The following is a 17113-nucleotide window of genomic DNA, read 5'->3' on the forward strand; positions in this document are numbered from 1 at the left end:
GTCATCCTGCATGCTGTGTGACCTTAGGTGTCATCCTGCATGCTGTGTGACCTTAGGTGCCATCCTGCATGCTGTGTGACCTTAGGTGCCATCCTGAGTGCTGTGTGACCTTAGGTGCCATCCTGCATGCTGTGTGACCTTAGGTGCCATCCTGCATGCTGTGTGACCTTAGGTGCCATCCTGCGTGCTGTGTGACCTTAGGTGCCATCCTGCGTGCTGTGTGACCTTAGGTGCCATCCTGCGTGCTGTGTGACCTTAGGTGCCATCCTGCGTGCTGTGTGACCTTAGGTGCCATCCTGCATGCTGTGTGACCTTAGGTGCCATCCTGCATGCTGTGTGACCTTAGGTGCCATCCTGCATGCTGTGTGACCTTAGGTGCCATCCTGCATGCTGTGTGACCTTAGGTGTCATCCTTCGTGCTGTGTGACCTTAGGTGTCATCCTGCGTGCTGTGTGACCTTGCAGCTCTCTATCAGAGGACTATGTTATTCCTTTTCTCATTAAAATTTAGCTTCAAGTAATTGTAATCATTTCTCCTTTCTTACTCTTATGGGGAGTGGTACCCTTTACCAAATCATATTGAATATCAATATTGAATATTGATAACTCCTGGTGTGTTTTATTCAGTTATTACTAATAACTAAAACTTTAGTCAAAATCATAACAAGGGAATGTGAAATAACATCGCTCTCACTCGCTTTCCTGGTGGTGGGTGGTCCCTCTGTGTTTACGGGGAAGGAAAGGCCTGGTCATCTATGTTAGGACACTAAGTCCTGTTCAACCATCTAAGCCACTCACTGGGCATGTTACCCTTGTTCACCTTGAAAATGAGCTACCAGAAGACTCCAGGCTTCTGCTTAGTGTGGTGACTATAGCTTCTGTAAGGGGCCAGTGGTCCTTTTGTTGTTTGTGTACCGCTACAAGCCTGTTTTCCATGGTGCTTGGATATTGGTACTCTTTAAAATGACCCAAATTGCCTGCCCCGGGAATAGTTGCTGATATATTTCACTCCAGCCAGTCAGCTTTCTCCCCATTCTTTCTCTCAGAATCTTCGGTTTTCTTAATTCCTTTCTTGATTATTTCTTCCAAAACATCGAGTGCTTTGCAGGCTAAAATGAGCTGGAAGATAAAGGAATTCCTGTGTCTTTTTAAATCTCCTCAGACTGAAAGGCTAACTCCTTCTTGAATCGATAGATAAGAAAAGAAACACAATGCCTGTGTCCCAGATCTGTAGCTGGTGTCTCTGTGCTTGGAGCACTGTGGGAAGATATCCTCCGAAGCCTTTCCTGAAAAATGTGTCCAGGCTGCCTGCTTCACTTGTTCACTGTGCTGGTATCTGCAGCCGCACCCTGAAGTTTCACTTTAGAGTTTCATGTTAATCTCAAAAAGACTTGTGCAACTGTAGATTCTGTGTGCGCTACAGCTGCGTCGCAGTGGAGCTGTTGACTTTAATGTGTCGTTAAGCTGTCCGGCTCAGACATGCCCCGTTTATCTAGTTACAAGTCAGCAGTTTTTAAATTTCCACTCATAGATAAGATTCATGAATGATTTAAGAAATGTCAGTCTGAAAGAAGGAACTCCTAGGTTAAGTCTTTTGGGAAAAAAAGTGTCCCCCATAAAGGCCTTAAAATGTTGTCCATCTCAAAATATCAATTGTGGGGCCTGCCTATGTTAACACAGTTTTGTTCAAAAGAGAAAACTGATGTGAAGGTATATGAGCAATTTCTTGTTTAAAAAAAGAGATTAAACAGAAAGAGAGGGAGTGTCAGCTCACTGGGTGTGGGGTGGAAGCCTCCGTTCCAGCTGCTGGGATATTTACAGGAGGACCTTGGTGTCTTCCTGCATGGTGTTCGCTTCTGTCTGAGGACTGAAGGGCCCTTGCATGATTGCCGGGAGCTCAGCCACATACCCCTTCCTGGGGGCTGAAAATGCTGTCTTCCTCCTCAGGACAAGTTTGAGATAACTGTTGTAGGTGAAATGTTAAGACAGGCTTGCTGCAGACTCCTTTATTTTTCTAGCTTAGTTTCTTTAATCATCCCCTCCAAGCCAGAGTGTGCTTGGTTCCTTTGTTCCAACCTTCCACAAGCCATAGAGCCAGAATTCACTAGAGATGGGTGTGCAGGGGGAGCAGGTGGTGTGGAGGAAAAGCCTATGACACTCCCTCCCCACCTGGAGGGCGAGGGGTCCCTACAGTGTGCAGCATTTACGTTTCATGTTCATCCTTTGGTACTTTCGCTGAGGAATCTCCTGGCAGCAGCTGCCGACCTCCTGTCCAAAGTCAACTGCCAGCACCACGGAGCCCTGGAGGAAACGCTGTTTTCCCAGCCTCACTCATTTCCTTCTTTCCTGAAACTGCTTTAGACTTCATGTCTGACACCTCCGATCCTTCCACACAGAGGAGAAACTGCACTCGTCTGTGTTGTCAGAAAGAAGCTCCCTGTTGCTTGTCAAGTTGAACACTTCTCACTGCCAGCACTGACATCCTTAACATGGATTCCCTGGAGGTCCTATTTTCTGGAGAATTCATTATAGAACTGGGGAAGTCTCAAGGTCTTCATAAAGCATACCCATACAGGAGGAGGAACACCAGGCTGCTGTTTCAGTCAGGGAGACCTCTTCAGAGAATTTGTTCTGAATGTAGATGGTGGTGTCACCATGCTTCCTGAGAGAACATACTGGCTGTGAGGGGAGAGTGAGGAAGGGCCCAGGCACTAATATATTCTTTCAATTTTTAAAAATTGTTATTGTTTTAAATTTTGTGTGTTTGAGTGTTTTGCTGGCTTGTATGTGCACGTACCACGTGCAAGTGTGCCTCCTATGGGGGCCAGAAGAGGGCACTGAATCTCTTGGAACCAGAGTTACAGGCAGCTGTGAACCACCAGGTGGGTGCTGGGAACCAAAGCTGGGTCCTTCTGTAAGAGCAGCAAATGCTCTTAACCGTTGAGGCATCTCTCCAGCTCCCCAATGTGTTCTTAAACCTTGAAAATTGATGCCCTTGGTATCTCTCTCACTTTATGGTAGAATTGTGAAACTACCTCATGCTTTCCTATAATCCTCAGTTTCTGTTTTATTTTCAATGCACAGAGCTCTAAGAATCATTTGGGCTGGTATCTCCCAGAGCCCATCAGAAACAGAGAGCTTACTATAGACAAAGTTTTTGTTGGGACCACTGGTCAGCTCTGTCCCCCAACCACTCCCAAATAACCACACAGAGACTTACTATTAGTTATAAATGATTGGCTGATAGCTTAGGCTTGTAACTAACTAGCTTTTACATCTTAAGTTAGCCCATATTTTATGTGTTCTACCATGTGGCTCGGGACCTCACCTCAGTACAGCATGTTCATCTCGCACTCCTTCTGTGTCTCCTTGAGACTCTCAAGACTCCTTCTTCCTCCCAGCCTTCTCTCTGCCCCCAAAATCCTGCCTAGCCATTGGCCAGTCAGCTCTTTATTAACCAATGAGAGCAGTACATATTTACAGAGTACAAAAAGATTGTTCCACAGCAACTTACTCCATCTGAGCATTTGAGGAGTTCAATGTAGAACGGACAGGTTTAGGGAAAATAGCTGAGGATTATGCTTTATACCAAGGCTAATGGGGAGCCACCCTGCTCCAGGGCAGGGCGATGGAATAGTCACTTGACTGGGTAGGAGTGCTGTTTGGAGAAGGCCTCCCAGCTGAAGCCGTTGATGGGGCAACATCACCTCAGCCCAGCAGGGAGGGAACCCCAGCCTCTTCCTCTCCCTTGAGATCCTTGCTAACCCAGTAGTTGAAGTCAGCAGGAATCCAGAGACAAACCCCTGGATTTGGAGCTTGAGGTTGCTGTGGACATAGAGCAGGCTGGAGGACAGAACTGGAAGGGCTGATGTTTTGCATCCACGGTGTGTCCCAAATCAGACCTTTACCCCAGAGGCCATGCTGGAAATTACTCATTAAGCTGAATGATATCAGTATCTATCAGGGTGAAAGTTTGCAGCTCACAGTCTCAGATTTTTAACAGTGTGTCCAGGCTTGTGGATATGTTGTTTATTAAAAATAATCAGTCTCCCAAGCTTTCTTCTGTATTCAGTCTTGTTTTATGACATGTTAAACTTTTTTTCATTATGATAAATGAATATAACGTAAACTTTACCATTTTGAACCTGTTACGTGTACAGTTTTGTGTCTCTGATTCACTATCATCCACCTCCGGAACTTGTTCATTTTCCTAAACTGACAGCCATACCCACTGAATACTAGCTCTCTGGCCATTCCCTTCCTCTCCCTGCCCTGGACACTGCTACTCTTTCTGTCTCTACGGCTCTGGCTGCTCTGAGTACTTCATCTAAGTGGAGCCCTGCAGTGTTTGTCCCTGTGTCTGGTTATTTCACTTAGTATAATATAATGTCTTCAAGTTTCATCCATGCTGTACACTTACTGAGTGCTGGGTTTAAAGGCGTGCACTACCACACTTGGCCCAAATGTATTTGTGTGTGTGTGTATGTGTATGTGTATGTGTATGTGTATGTGTATGTGTATGTGTATGTGTATGTGTATGTGTATGTGTGTATGTAGAGGCCAGAAGAGCATGTTAGATCCCTTGGATCTGGAATTAATGGGGGCCATAAACCACCTGACAGGGGTTGCTGGGACTCTAACTTTGGTCCACTGTAAGAGCAGCAGGTGGTTTCAACTGCTGAGCCATTTCTTCAGCCCCCAGACAAGTGTAAAGACATAATTAAAGGGACTTCTTGCCTGACTATCTTGGTCTGCAATGTACCAGTACTTGTGGACCTCCAAGAGGGGATATGGTTTGCAGCCTTCCTTGAGTTCATAATGACTGCAGTGCACTGTATTTTGGATCACCAAGATTGGCATCCTTAGAACGTGTTTGGGAAGAGACAGTTGTGGGAGGGGCTAAACTAAGTCTTTTGGGTTTCAGGACTAGCCCATCTCCCACACATTTTGAATGTTCTTAGAATGCCATTTGAGCAAAACTGAATTATGAGGCACTGACCCCTAATAAATGTTAAAATAGCCATAGGAGGCAGAGCTCAGTCAGCAAAGTGCTTGTTGTACAAGCATGAGGACCTGAGTTCAAATCCTCAACAGCCACATAGAAAACCAGGATGGTAGTGTGCATCTGTAACCCAGAACTTGGGGAGAGGATGGAGAGGGCTTGCTGGGCATCTAATTTAGCCAAATCAGTAGTGAGCTCCAGGTTCAGTGAGAAACCCTGTCTCAAAAGATAAGGTGAAGAGGGTCAGCAAGATGGCTCAGTGGGCTTGATGCTCAAGCCTAATGACCTGAGTTTGATCCCCCAGAGCCCACAGGATGAAAGGAGAGAAGCGATTCCTGCAAGTTGTCCTCTGACCTCCAGTGTGTTCTGGGACACGTATACACACATATCACACGTACCACATACATACATACATACATACATACATACATACATACATACATACATACAAACATACATACATACATACTATGTTTTAAAAAACACTAAAAAATTGGACACCTGACTTCAACCTCTTCTGGCACACGTACACACACACACACACATACACACACACACACACACACACACACACACACACACACACACACAGGTATGCACTTGCACACATTTGCTCTGACACACCCGGACACACAGACACACACATATACATACAATCAATCACTGCAGACTTAAGACATGTCTCCCCCAGGGGGATAAGGCTATTTCCTTGTAAGGCTAGTTTTTAGGTGGAGAGTTTGATGTTCTTCTCAGCAGGAAGCTTCTGTGGGTTAGGTTAGATTCTTACTACAACATGGGGAGTCTAAATGCTGCTGCCAGCCCACCATGATCTCAGGAGCACTGGTTCCAGAAGTGTAAAAGGCTGTCCAATGACTGGCTGCCCACTAGAGCCAAATTTTTATCCTGCCTGGGAATTGAATTTGATTGACTCCGTTTGGCTAGATAAATATTTGTTGGCTGTTTTGGTGAATTATAGAAAATAGAAAGACTTTTAAATGTTAAGTAACTAATATAAAAATTGACATTTAAGGAAAGATTAATCACTGACATTTTAGTGGGCAGAAAAGAATTATAATTTTGGCTGAGAGGAGAAAGTCCTTAATTTAAGAAAATAGACAAATGGTAAGCAAGTGTATATCTGGGTTTGGTGGCATATCCCTGTAACTGGGGAGGCTGAGGCAAATGGAGTACCATGAGTTCAAGGCCAGCCTAAACTCCCAAGTAAGAACTTGGTATATCTAAAATAATAATTTTAAAGATCAACAATAACAACAAAGAATTCTGTTTAAGACATGTATGCCCATGTTTGGTGGGCACTTCTTTAGTATTTTTCTTCTGCAGTCCATACAGATATCAGATGATAAATGGATACAGGGCTAGAGAGTAACGATAAAGTCCCAGTGGTCAGGGTTATGGAACAGCCATGGCAGTGAGAGAGTAAAATTCTTTCTATCTCAGTGCTTGACAATTTTCCCAACAAAATGTCAAAGAAACAAAAGAAGAAAGTGATGGTTTGTCGGGTTTTGAAAGAAAGACTACTGTGATTTAAGAAAAGCAATGTTTTTAGTAAAAAGACCACTAGCAGCCTGCAGGCTTGAACTCTGGTTCTAGGTTAGCTGTTTGCTAACTGTCAAGTTTGGGTGAATTGCTAAGGTGTGGTGCTGGGATTTGAACCTTGCTGCCCAAGATGCAGTGGATGGTGCAGGTTCCTGGATCAGTCTGGCACATGAGGCATGATGAGCACTCAGATCGTAGCTGTTCTTAGTGTCCTTTGGGCTCGTAGAGCCAAGAAGCCTCTGTTACCCATGCTTAACCTGGAGGGCTCACACCGCTTCCCAGTCAAACTTAGGCAAGCTGGAGATTGAAGCTATTTATGCCTGAGATGGTTGGTTTTCCTTTAGGTGAGCAGAACTATGGGCTCAGATGTGAATAGTATCCACCGGGTTCTGTCAATCACTTAAGCTTTCCCATACTGGCATTGCTGCAGACCCACAGACAAAGAGACAAAATGGCTTCCTTCACAGAGTTCACCTTCTGAAAGGGTTTGGAGAGCCATCTTTCCAAGGGTATTTATATTTGAAATGCAGAGCACCTCTTTGGAGGAAGAAACAGGTGCTCACCAGTAGGAAGGGGTGGTGTTCCCCACTGCCCATCTGTCCTGCAGTGTCTCCTGCAAACATCCATCTGGATGAGAACAGCTTACAGAAGCCATTAATGATTAAGTTATGAACCAAACTCAGGCTTCTAAAATGTCCCCAGCATGGGTGACAATAGGTGCTTCTCAGTGTATGTACAGGGCAGGGGCAACTCTGGAACAGTTAGTTCATCACCTACGTAACGTGGGAGATGTCAAGCCCTGCCGTCTGGTTGCATGCATGAATCATGGAGTCTGACTTCTGTGCCCTTCTAGGGTGTGTGTTTCTTGGGATTCCACACTCATTCCAGCAGAGTAGGAGGTCAGTTAGTAAAGGAGTTTATTGAACTGGATTCTCCTCTGCGTATGAGTCATTTTCTGGTGATGTGAAAAGGTGCCAGGAGGAGTGCTTAACCCTTTCAGCTCACAGGACTAAAACGCACAAAATCAGTGGGTCTGAGGATGCTTCTTAGCAGCTCAGAGAGCGAGCCATACATTTGGTCAGACAGGGAGAACTTTGAAAAAATGTGCCAGAAAATTATGTCCATCTTGATCCAACCGTGAGGATTTATTTTAATAACATAGATGGCTAAAAGATTTGTCAGATATTATGCTTAGTTTTCTGTTTTAAAAAATTCTTAGACATGACCCTCCTGCAGAAATCTGACATCTGGAAACTTCAGATGCCTGGAAGACAGCCAGAAACTAAGAAAGGGACTTCAGAGCACATGAAAACTGTTGAAAAACTCCCCACCAATGTGTGTTCTTAACCTCTGTGTGAATGTCAGCCTGCTATCTAGAGTTTGTTTACTTTTATTTATCTGAAAACTTTTAGTAAAGTTGTTGCTGTGGATTGTAAACAACAAACTAGAAACTGTGTTGAATTGAGTACGCAGGTGTACACATTTAGTCCCAACATTTGGGAGGTAGAAGCAGGTGGATTTCTAGAAGTTCAAGGCCACCCTTGTCTACATAGCAAGTTCTAGCCAGGGCTACATGATTAAGACTCTGTCTCAACAAAATAAAAACTAAGAAAGGGGTGGAAAAGCTGATTGGAGGATGAGGTGGCTGAAAAGATAATTTAGCAGTTAAGAGCACTGGCTGCTCTTCTGGAGGACCCAGGTTCAATTCCCAGCACCCACATGGCAGCTCACGATCATCTGTAACTCCAGTTCCATGGGATCTGACATCCTTTTCTGCTAGGCACAGACACGTGTGGTGTGGGGACATACATGTATGAGGCAAAACACCCATATACATAAAATAGAAATAGGTAAATCTGTAAAAAAAAAAAAATGAAGCCGATGAAGGAGATCAGCTGAAAGCCGAGGCAGGCTGGCACCACAGGAGAAAGGTCTGGGTCTTGTAACTGTCTAGGACTGTGGCTTCGGTTAACTGCAGCACAGGACTGTACAGCCGCAATAATGAACTTGCTTCCGGCAGTCTGAGTAAGCCATGCTCTTTCGGTGTCTTCTTTGGGAGATGTCAGAAAGGCACAAGATATGTTTTGTTTCACTTTTCGTACAAGATCTGACTACTTAGACCAGGCTGGTCTAGATTTCCAAGTTCTCCCGTCTTGGCTGTTGGAGTTCTGGGACTTATGGGCATGTGCCATCCCACTTGACCCCATGTGGTTATTTTAAAACATGGTCAAGGTTAAACTAGCCATGTTGAAATAGTAAGTATTGACGTGTTCATCTACTTGAAGACAGTGCATTCTTTGGTGACCAGTGGCACAGATTTGAACTCGTAGTTAATTGTGGAAGTGATTTGTAATAGGCACTAATGTTTATTGAGAAGCTACTATGTCTGTCATGTTCTCTGTGAATTCATACAGCGTACTGGGCAAGGCTTTGGTGACAGACATTTGGATTCCCATTCTGTCTCTGACTTACTGTGTGACCTTAGACAGAATTTATCACTTCTTTGAACCTGTGTCCTCATTTGCCCACTGGGAACCAGGAATAAGTGGGTAGGTCATCGTGAGGACTCATTGACGTGGCACACAGTACAGCCTGTGGCATGAGGAAGCACTGTGTCACCATTGGTCACTGATCTTTATCATTATAGTCACCCTCATGATGGTTACTGTGGAAGTATTGGCATCTTCATTTCTCAGGTCATGGAATGAAAGACCCGAGAGTTTAAGCAATGTGTCCAGGGTGGATAAGCTAATGAATAGTAAAGCCAGGATTTGAACTTGGCTCTTCATCACCGAAGAAGCCTAGTGTTTTACATATACACTATGCTATCGCTTCAGAGTATTTTATACAAATATTAGATTTGGGATTTTTTCTTTTTTCTTTCTTTTTTTTTTTTTTTGTCTGTTAGTTTTGCTTTTAAAACAGGTTATCACTATGTAGCCCTGGCTTACCTGGAGCTCATTATATAGACCAGCCCGGCCTCCAACTCACAAAGGTGATTATCTCTCTGCCCCTTGAGTGCTGGAATTAAAGGCATGAACCACCAGGCATAGCTAATTAGATGCTTTTAATAGATGCTCAGTAGTATGACACTTGTCTAACATGCAAGAGGCCCTGGGTTCTGTGCAAAGCACCATAAAAGGAAAAGTGAAACCAGAAAGCCTGAGGTAGAAGGGTGCGAGGAGTACAGTGGTCACTTCTCTTTTTGGCTGTGGCCCCAGTTATCTCATTATTGAAAGAAAAAAAAATCCCAGCAATACAAGAATCAGCTACTTTGACCCAACAGTACAAATCAAATGTGTAATATTTAATTATGGAGCATCAGTAAATTATCAATATACTGCTATTTATTCAATGCTTCCTACATTTTTTCACAGCAGTGAAAATCAGAAGCCACAGTTGTAGCTTATTGTTTTATTTTCATTAGGCATTTGGTTCTTTTTTAAATATTTATATATATATACTTATTTACACACACACTCTCTCCCTATCTCTCTCTCTCTTCTCTCTCTCTCTCTCTCTTCTCTCTCTCTCTGTGTGTGTGTGTGTGTGTGTGTGTGTGTGTGTGTGTGTGTGTGTGTTGATGGAAGTTTCTGTCCCACCGGGTCCTGCAGCCATTCTGTCCCAAACAAACACACAGAGGCTTATGTTAATTATAAACTGTTTGGCCTATTGCTCAGTCTTATTACTAACTAGCTCTTACAACTTAAAGTAACCCATAATTCTTATCTCTGGCTTGGTACCTTTCTCCATAAGGCATTCTCATCTTGCTTCTTCTGCGTCTGGCTGATGACTGCATCTCTGCCTTCCTCTTCCCAGAATTCTCCCAGTATGGTAGCCCTGCCTGTACTTCCTGCCTGGCTACTGGCCAATCAGTGTTTCATTAAACCTATCCGAGTGACAAATCTTTACAGTGAACATTATTCCACACCATGTGGGTGCCCCCAGAGGCCAGAAGAGGGCTTTGGATTCCCATGAGCTAGAATCATAGGCAGATGTGAGTCACCTGACATGGACACTGGGAATCAAAGGCATGCCCCCTAGAAGAGCGGTAAGCACTCTTAACTGCTTGGCTATCGCTCAAGCCCCTGGTTCTCTTCCCTGCCATAGGTCCTGGGAGTCAAACTCTGGTTGCCGGGTTTGGAGACACCTTTATCAGCTGAGCCTTCTCACTGGCCTGTCTTGGTGCTTTTTGATGAGGTTAGACATGTGTGAGATGGAAAAAAATCTTTCCACCTCCAACAACACTGAATGAATCTTTGAGAAGAAAGAAACACTGGGCCCTGGCCAGCCTGGAGAACTTGAGCTGCCCCTGTGCAGCCCCTGGGAAGGCATTTGGAGAGGATTGGTCCGATCATGGCTGAGAATTCCCAAGTGAACATGTGCTTTTTCTAGTGTGTAGACACACCCTTAGCATGCCAGCCTGACACACCAGGGTGATGGGCCCATCATGCGTTGTGACAGTGCAGGCTGGGCCACAGGCATCTTCAAACCAGAAACAAATGTTTGATTTGCTGGTACTAAACATCCCCTGGAGACACCGTCTCTGGCCCTTTCTAGTTCTTTCCATGGACTTCCGTTTTTCTGTGGGTTTTAAATCTTGGTGTGTGAGTTCTGACCCTTCCATTCTGTGTCCTTGGACAAATTAGAGTATCTAGACTTACAGACTGTCACCATCCTGGTCTTATGATTGTCATGGGAAATGGATGGAATGCTGTAATGTAAAGTCTTTGGATTTTCTTTTCTTTCTTTCTTCCTTCCTTCCTTTCTTTTTTTTTTTTTTTTTTTTTTTTGGTTTTGGTTTTGGTTTTGGTTTTGGTTTTGGTTTTTGGAGACAGGGTTTCTCTGTGGCTTTGGAGGCTGTCCTGGAACTTGCTCTTGTAGACTCGAACTCACAGAGATCTGCCTTTCTCTGCCTCCCAAGTGCTGGGATTAAAATTGTGTGCCACCACTGCCTGGCATAAATTGCTATTTTTAAAGAAACAGCTTTATGGTCTGGAGAGATGGCTTAGCAGTTAAGAACACTGACTGTTTTCAGAGGTCCTGAGTTCAATTCCCAGCAACCACATGGTGGTTCACAACCACCTTGAATGAGATCTGGTGCTCTCTGCTGGCATGCAGGCAGAAGACTGTATACATAATAAATAAATAAAATATTAAAAAAAACCTTTACATTTTTATATTTTATATATCTTCTGATACATTTTTATTAGCTTCCTATTTTAAGTGTTAGGTTTTCAAGAAACAGGTTTATAGTCTGCCCTAAGTATCTGTTTTCTCATGCTGTGGGATTTGCAGGTTGTGAAGCATGGAGGCTGGCTCTGTGGTCCGAGCCATCTTTGACTTCTGTCCTAGCGTCTCAGAGGAGCTGCCACTCTTCGTGGGAGACGTTATTGAGGTGTTGGCTGTGGTGGATGAATTTTGGCTTCTCGGAAAGAAGGAAGATGTTACAGGTAAGAGGTTCTTCCTCCACACACAGCCACCCTCTTCTTTGCATATGAAAAATAAAAGTCAAATGGGAAGCCCAAGTGAGTAATTTCACTTTTACCATGTCTCTGGCCTGGGAGGAGAGTTTCTGCCATTGCCCATCTCACTGTATGGATTCCTTGTAGGGGCTGGGTGGGTAGACACCTGCTGTGCCAGCCTAGTTTTCTGTCTGTTTTCTCTCCCTTCCCAATGCTCTGTCTTCCATTATTATTCCCTTTCTCAAATTGTGCATTATGCCTCTGTTGGGAACTCCTGGTATTTGTCATTGCTCTTCACAGGCAGCTTGCCTCGGGTAAGTACGATCCACCTCATTCCTCTGGCTTTCTCCCTCTCCATGTCCGTCCTTTTCAGGGGAGACTGATTTATCCTCCTCAGTCCCTCCTAGGACGGCACTGACAACAATTAATTAATGTCACCCTCTATTGTGGACGCTCCTGTCTCCCACGCTTGTACACCTGGCTGTCTTTCTTCTATTTCTGAGATTCATATGAACATGGATTTCTTCCATTAGCTACCCTAAAGAAGGGCAAACCCTTCTGTCACACGTCACACAGTTATACTTATTTAGTCCTTAATTTACACATGTTTGTGTGCATCTGGCTTGGAGTATGTGATGTAGTTCTGAGAGTAGGTGCTGTGAGTACCTACCAACTTTGGGGGAATACACAGATTATTTTCTAATAGAAGTGATACTTCTATTCACATAAAACCAGCGAGTAGGTGTTAGCAAGGCAGAGAGAATTGCTTGCTCAGTGGCCCTGACATAGAAGTGAACATGGGAGCACTGAGGTAATATCAGTAGGTCACCAACTGGTTGAGGGGTCCAGAGGTCCAAGGTGTGCAAGGTAAGAAGTTGAGGAGGCCAGAAACTGGTGCTTTCAACATCACCAGATCTGTGTCTTAGAAATGCCGCTGCTCTTATTTTAAGAATAAGGGGCCAGGGACTGGAGAGGTAGCTGAGTGGTTAAGAGTGCTGTCTTCCCTTCCAGAGGACCTGGGTTCCCAGCATCTACATGGCAACTCACAACAATCTAACTGGAGTTTCAGAGGAGCTAATGCCTTCTGGACTGCATATGGTATATAGATAAACAAGTAGATAAAACACACATACACATAAAATAAAGCAATAATACATTTAAAAAAAAAGACTTATAGGCCAGGCACAATGGCACAGGTGTTTAATCCCATCACTGAGGAGACAGAGGCAGGTGGATCACTGAGGCAGATGGATCTCTTTGAGTTTGAGGCCAGCCTGGTCTACGAGTGAGTTCTAGGAGATTTACTGTCACGCGGAAGGCAGGTGATGATGGCTCATACCAAGGTGTTGGGTCTGGGGATACCTGAGCGAATTCAGGACATATCTCTTGTTCTTTTCCTCTGTCTGGCAGGCCCTGTCTTCCTACACCACCTATAAAACTCTACCCATCTTCAGACTGAACTGCTCTGCTTCATACAAACCTTGTGTTCCTCTTGACCCATCCTCAGCCCCCTCTGAATCTCTATGACTATGTGTGTGGGTTTCAGGGCCCCATTATCCATTTTATCTAAGTAGATTTTCAGATCTTTGAAGATCAAAACCACCCAACTCACATTTCCCTCTTCAGTGAACTGCTAGAGTGCCAGAGTGCAGTGGTTAATGCTTATTTAGGTACTGTGTGCTTGTGTATGTGTGTGCTTGTATGTGTCTCTGTGTGTGTGTGTGTGTGTGTGTGTGTGTGTGTGCGCGCGCGCGCGCTCGTGCCCATGTGTATGTGTTTGTGTGTGCATGTGGGTGCTAGTATGTGTGTGTGTGCTTGTATGTGCATGTATGTGTATGTGTGTGCTTGTGTGTGTATGTGCTTGTGTATGTGCTTGTATGTGCATGTATGTGTATGTGTGTGCTTGTGTGTGTATGTGCTTGTGTGTGTGTGTCTATATGTGTGCATGTATGTGTGCATATGTGTGTGTGTACGTGTGTGTGTGTGTGTGTGTGTGTGTGTGTGTGTGTGTGTGTACACATGTGGAGAGCATAGGACCTCATAAGGACCTCTCCTTATACCATGGGGACCTGGGAGTTTAACTCAACTTGTCAGGCATGGAAGCACATGCTTTTATCCGCTGAGCCATCTCCCTGGCCCAATAAACGCTTTTGAGTTGCATCTGTGTCCTTTCATACATCTAATTCTGTGATGTGTACTTTAGCATTGTAAGTTCTCTAATTATTAGCATAGGACAATTTTCAATCCATACTTGTGAATGGACTGAGAAAGAGAGTTGTCCTGGGACACAGACAGAGAAAGAAAATTTGATCTTAAGAGACTGCTCTGTGTTTAACATGTGTGCTTCTGTTTTTCAGGACAGTTTCCCAGCAGTTTTGTGGAGGTTGTGACAGTCCCCTGCCTGAAAGAGGGAGAGAGTCTGTTTGTTTGCACCTGCGAATTCACATCACAGGAGATGAACAGTCTTTCTCTCCATCGAGGTAATAGAGCATCAGAGGTCGGCAGAGTCTTGAGAACAGGGTCTTTTAAAGATGTGTTCACTGCAAGTCTGCAGCACTGATACAATGCGGGAGAGAGTACAGCCTTTTGCCAGTGGGGCTTGATAATTTTCATAGGATTTCCCCAGAAAGGTATTCTCTTATTGTTTAGATTTTATTTTTATATTTTTGAGACAGGGTCTTACTATATATCCCTGGCTGGCTTGGAACTTCATATGTAGACCAGGCTGGCTTTAAACTCACAGAGATTTACCTGCTTCTGCCTCAGTGCTGGTATTAAAGGCGTGCGCCACCATGTCAATCTGTTTTTATCTTTAATCATGTGTGTGTGAGGGGCCTATGAATATGTAACATGAGTGCAGGTACCTGGGCAGTAAGAAGAGAGCATAGGGATGGACTTCCAGGTGGCCGTGAGCTGCCTGATGTGGGTGCTGGGAACCCATCCTCTGTACTAGTAGGACATGTTCTTAACTGCTGAGCCGTCTCTGCAGCCCTACAAAAGTATTCTCATGGAAGCTTCCGAATTGGGAATATTAGTAACTGTCCATTACTCAAAGGCAACTCACGACATGTAAGAAGTATGGGCTCAGGATAGCGACTCGTCAGCGTATCCTCGGCCCAGTGTTGTCTATCACTGCCCCATGCTCTGGACATTCCAGTGTTAGTCTCTTCCCCAGAAATACTGCCTTGTGTGGTTTGCTGACAGCGTCACTGCTTACTAATATACCACAGGGAAACAGTAATTTTGATGTGACCAATAAGAGCTACATGCAAGGCTTCCCCATGACTGTGCTTCCATTGGGTAGTGTAAAAGTTCTTGTGAGAACCAGCTGAAAAGGGAACAGTTTAAACAGATGGTGCTAGCCACATCCCCAGGATGCTTCAAGTATTTCTCACCATTGTACTCTAACAGGCACCGACGTCCAAAGACGGACAGGAAACCATTTCCACGTGTCCACTTGGTTACGTCCATGCCTGTCTACATAAACAGAGACCAGTAGTGCTATAGCCTAAGGCTTGTGACCCACCCAGTTTTGTGATGTCCCAGTCAACATATCAAAATAGAAGAACTTACAAACTGTGTGTTTATATTGTAACTGTTCTTTTAGTATGATGCTGAAGGACAGCTTAATTCTTACACACACACACACACACACACACACACACACACACACACACAGAGAGAGAGAGAGAGAGAGAGAGAGAGAGAGAGAAAGAGAGAGAGAGAGAGAGAGAGAGGAACTGAGGCCTAGCAAACTTCTCTAGCCCCTAATCAATGAGAGGAAAAGAATATTGAATTTTTTGATGTCTTGGGAGTTGCTTGCATGTGAGCCTGTATCCAGTCTTTGCCCCTCCCTCTGTAGCCTTCTTGCTAATCACACTGAAAACAGTGTGAACGAGACAGTGAGCTTATAGTGGGATCTTTGTCCTCACTCGTAGCTATCCCAGGGTGGTCGGGAGTCCAGAGCAGGCCTCCCTGGGTAGGAAGAGAAGGACAAGAGTCTGGTGGTGTCTCTGTGAGCCATGCACAGGATATGAGCAGCATGGCCTGCTTGATTGCATGTTCGTTTGTTTGATTTGGTGTTGGAGGTTGAAACCTGGCCATTGCACACTAGGCAGCAAGACAACCACTCTACCACCGAGTCACACCTCCAGCTTTAGTGAGGGCTTTTTCTTTCCTAATCCTGGCTCCTGCTGAAAACAACCGGTAGAAGCATGTATTGGGTATAAATAAGCTGTGTGTTCAATATTATGAAGAATTTGAGGAAATATCTGCTAGAATTAGTTTTGTTTCAACATTATATGTTGTATGGTCAAGTCTTAGAATTCAAAAATTTTTTAAAAGAGTAAGATTTTCTGCTGAAGTCAGCACTGAGAAGACTCATCTGATGTGTTCTGAGCTGGCTCTGAAATTAAAATATGTCTGAGGAACCCAGGGCCTTCTGGGAGGTTCTCTGGAAGATCCAGGCACAGACCTTTTAGCCACGAGTCACCTGAAACAAGAGTGAGTAAGCAGGGTCAGGCTGAGCTCCAGTCAGCAGGGCTTTGTTTGTTGTCATTTGTGTGTATGCGACTGAGGGCATGTCACATGTGTACAGGTGCCTGTGAAAGTCAAGAGGACATCGGTTCCTGGGTAAGGAGGTGATGGAGGTTGTGAGTCACTCTATGTGGGTGCTGGGAACTGAACTCTGGTCCTTCCAGGAGTATTGGGGTGCTGAGTGTAGTTCAGTTGGTAGAGTGCTTGGCTAATATACACAAAGCCCTGGGTCCAATCTTGCACTAAATCAATCTATGTGGTGGTGCATGCCTATAACCCCAGCATCCAGGAGGCAGAGGCAGAACAACCCAAAATTTAGTATCTGTGCCACACTGCCAGCCTCGGCTACATGAGAGCCTTGCTGTGTTTTATCATACTGTCTTTATATTTGTTATTAAATTACTCTTAAGTAGCATAAGATTAATAAGAGCATCTGGAGAGGTGGTTCAGTAGTCAGGAGCACTCTGCTTTTCCAGAGGACCCAGGTTCAAGTCTCAGCACCTACGTGGAGGCTCAAAACCATCTGTCACTCCAATTCTAGAGGTTCTAACACT

General features: G+C 44.5%; 1 protein-coding gene across 3 annotated transcripts in view; it reads left to right on the plus strand.

The window, feature by feature from the left end:
* The window catches only part of LOC100752556 (dynamin-binding protein), a 101206-nt gene that overhangs the window by 18513 nt on the left and 65580 nt on the right, over positions 1-17113 (plus strand). For 2 of the 3 annotated variants that reach the window (XM_027407253.2, XM_027407254.2), the window contains exons 2-3: positions 11857-12011; positions 14381-14503. In XM_027407253.2, the coding sequence (XP_027263054.1) occupies positions 11867-12011; positions 14381-14503 (268 nt within the window). In that variant the 5' untranslated portion in view covers positions 11857-11866. Of the gene's footprint in view, positions 1-11856; positions 12012-14379; positions 14504-17113 lie in introns of those variants that run through there. The other variant, XM_027407255.2, reaches the window with a different exon arrangement.

Source organism: Cricetulus griseus, chromosome 3 (assembly GCF_003668045.3).
Source record: "Cricetulus griseus strain 17A/GY chromosome 3, alternate assembly CriGri-PICRH-1.0, whole genome shotgun sequence".
NCBI lineage: Eukaryota > Metazoa > Chordata > Mammalia > Rodentia > Cricetidae > Cricetulus > Cricetulus griseus.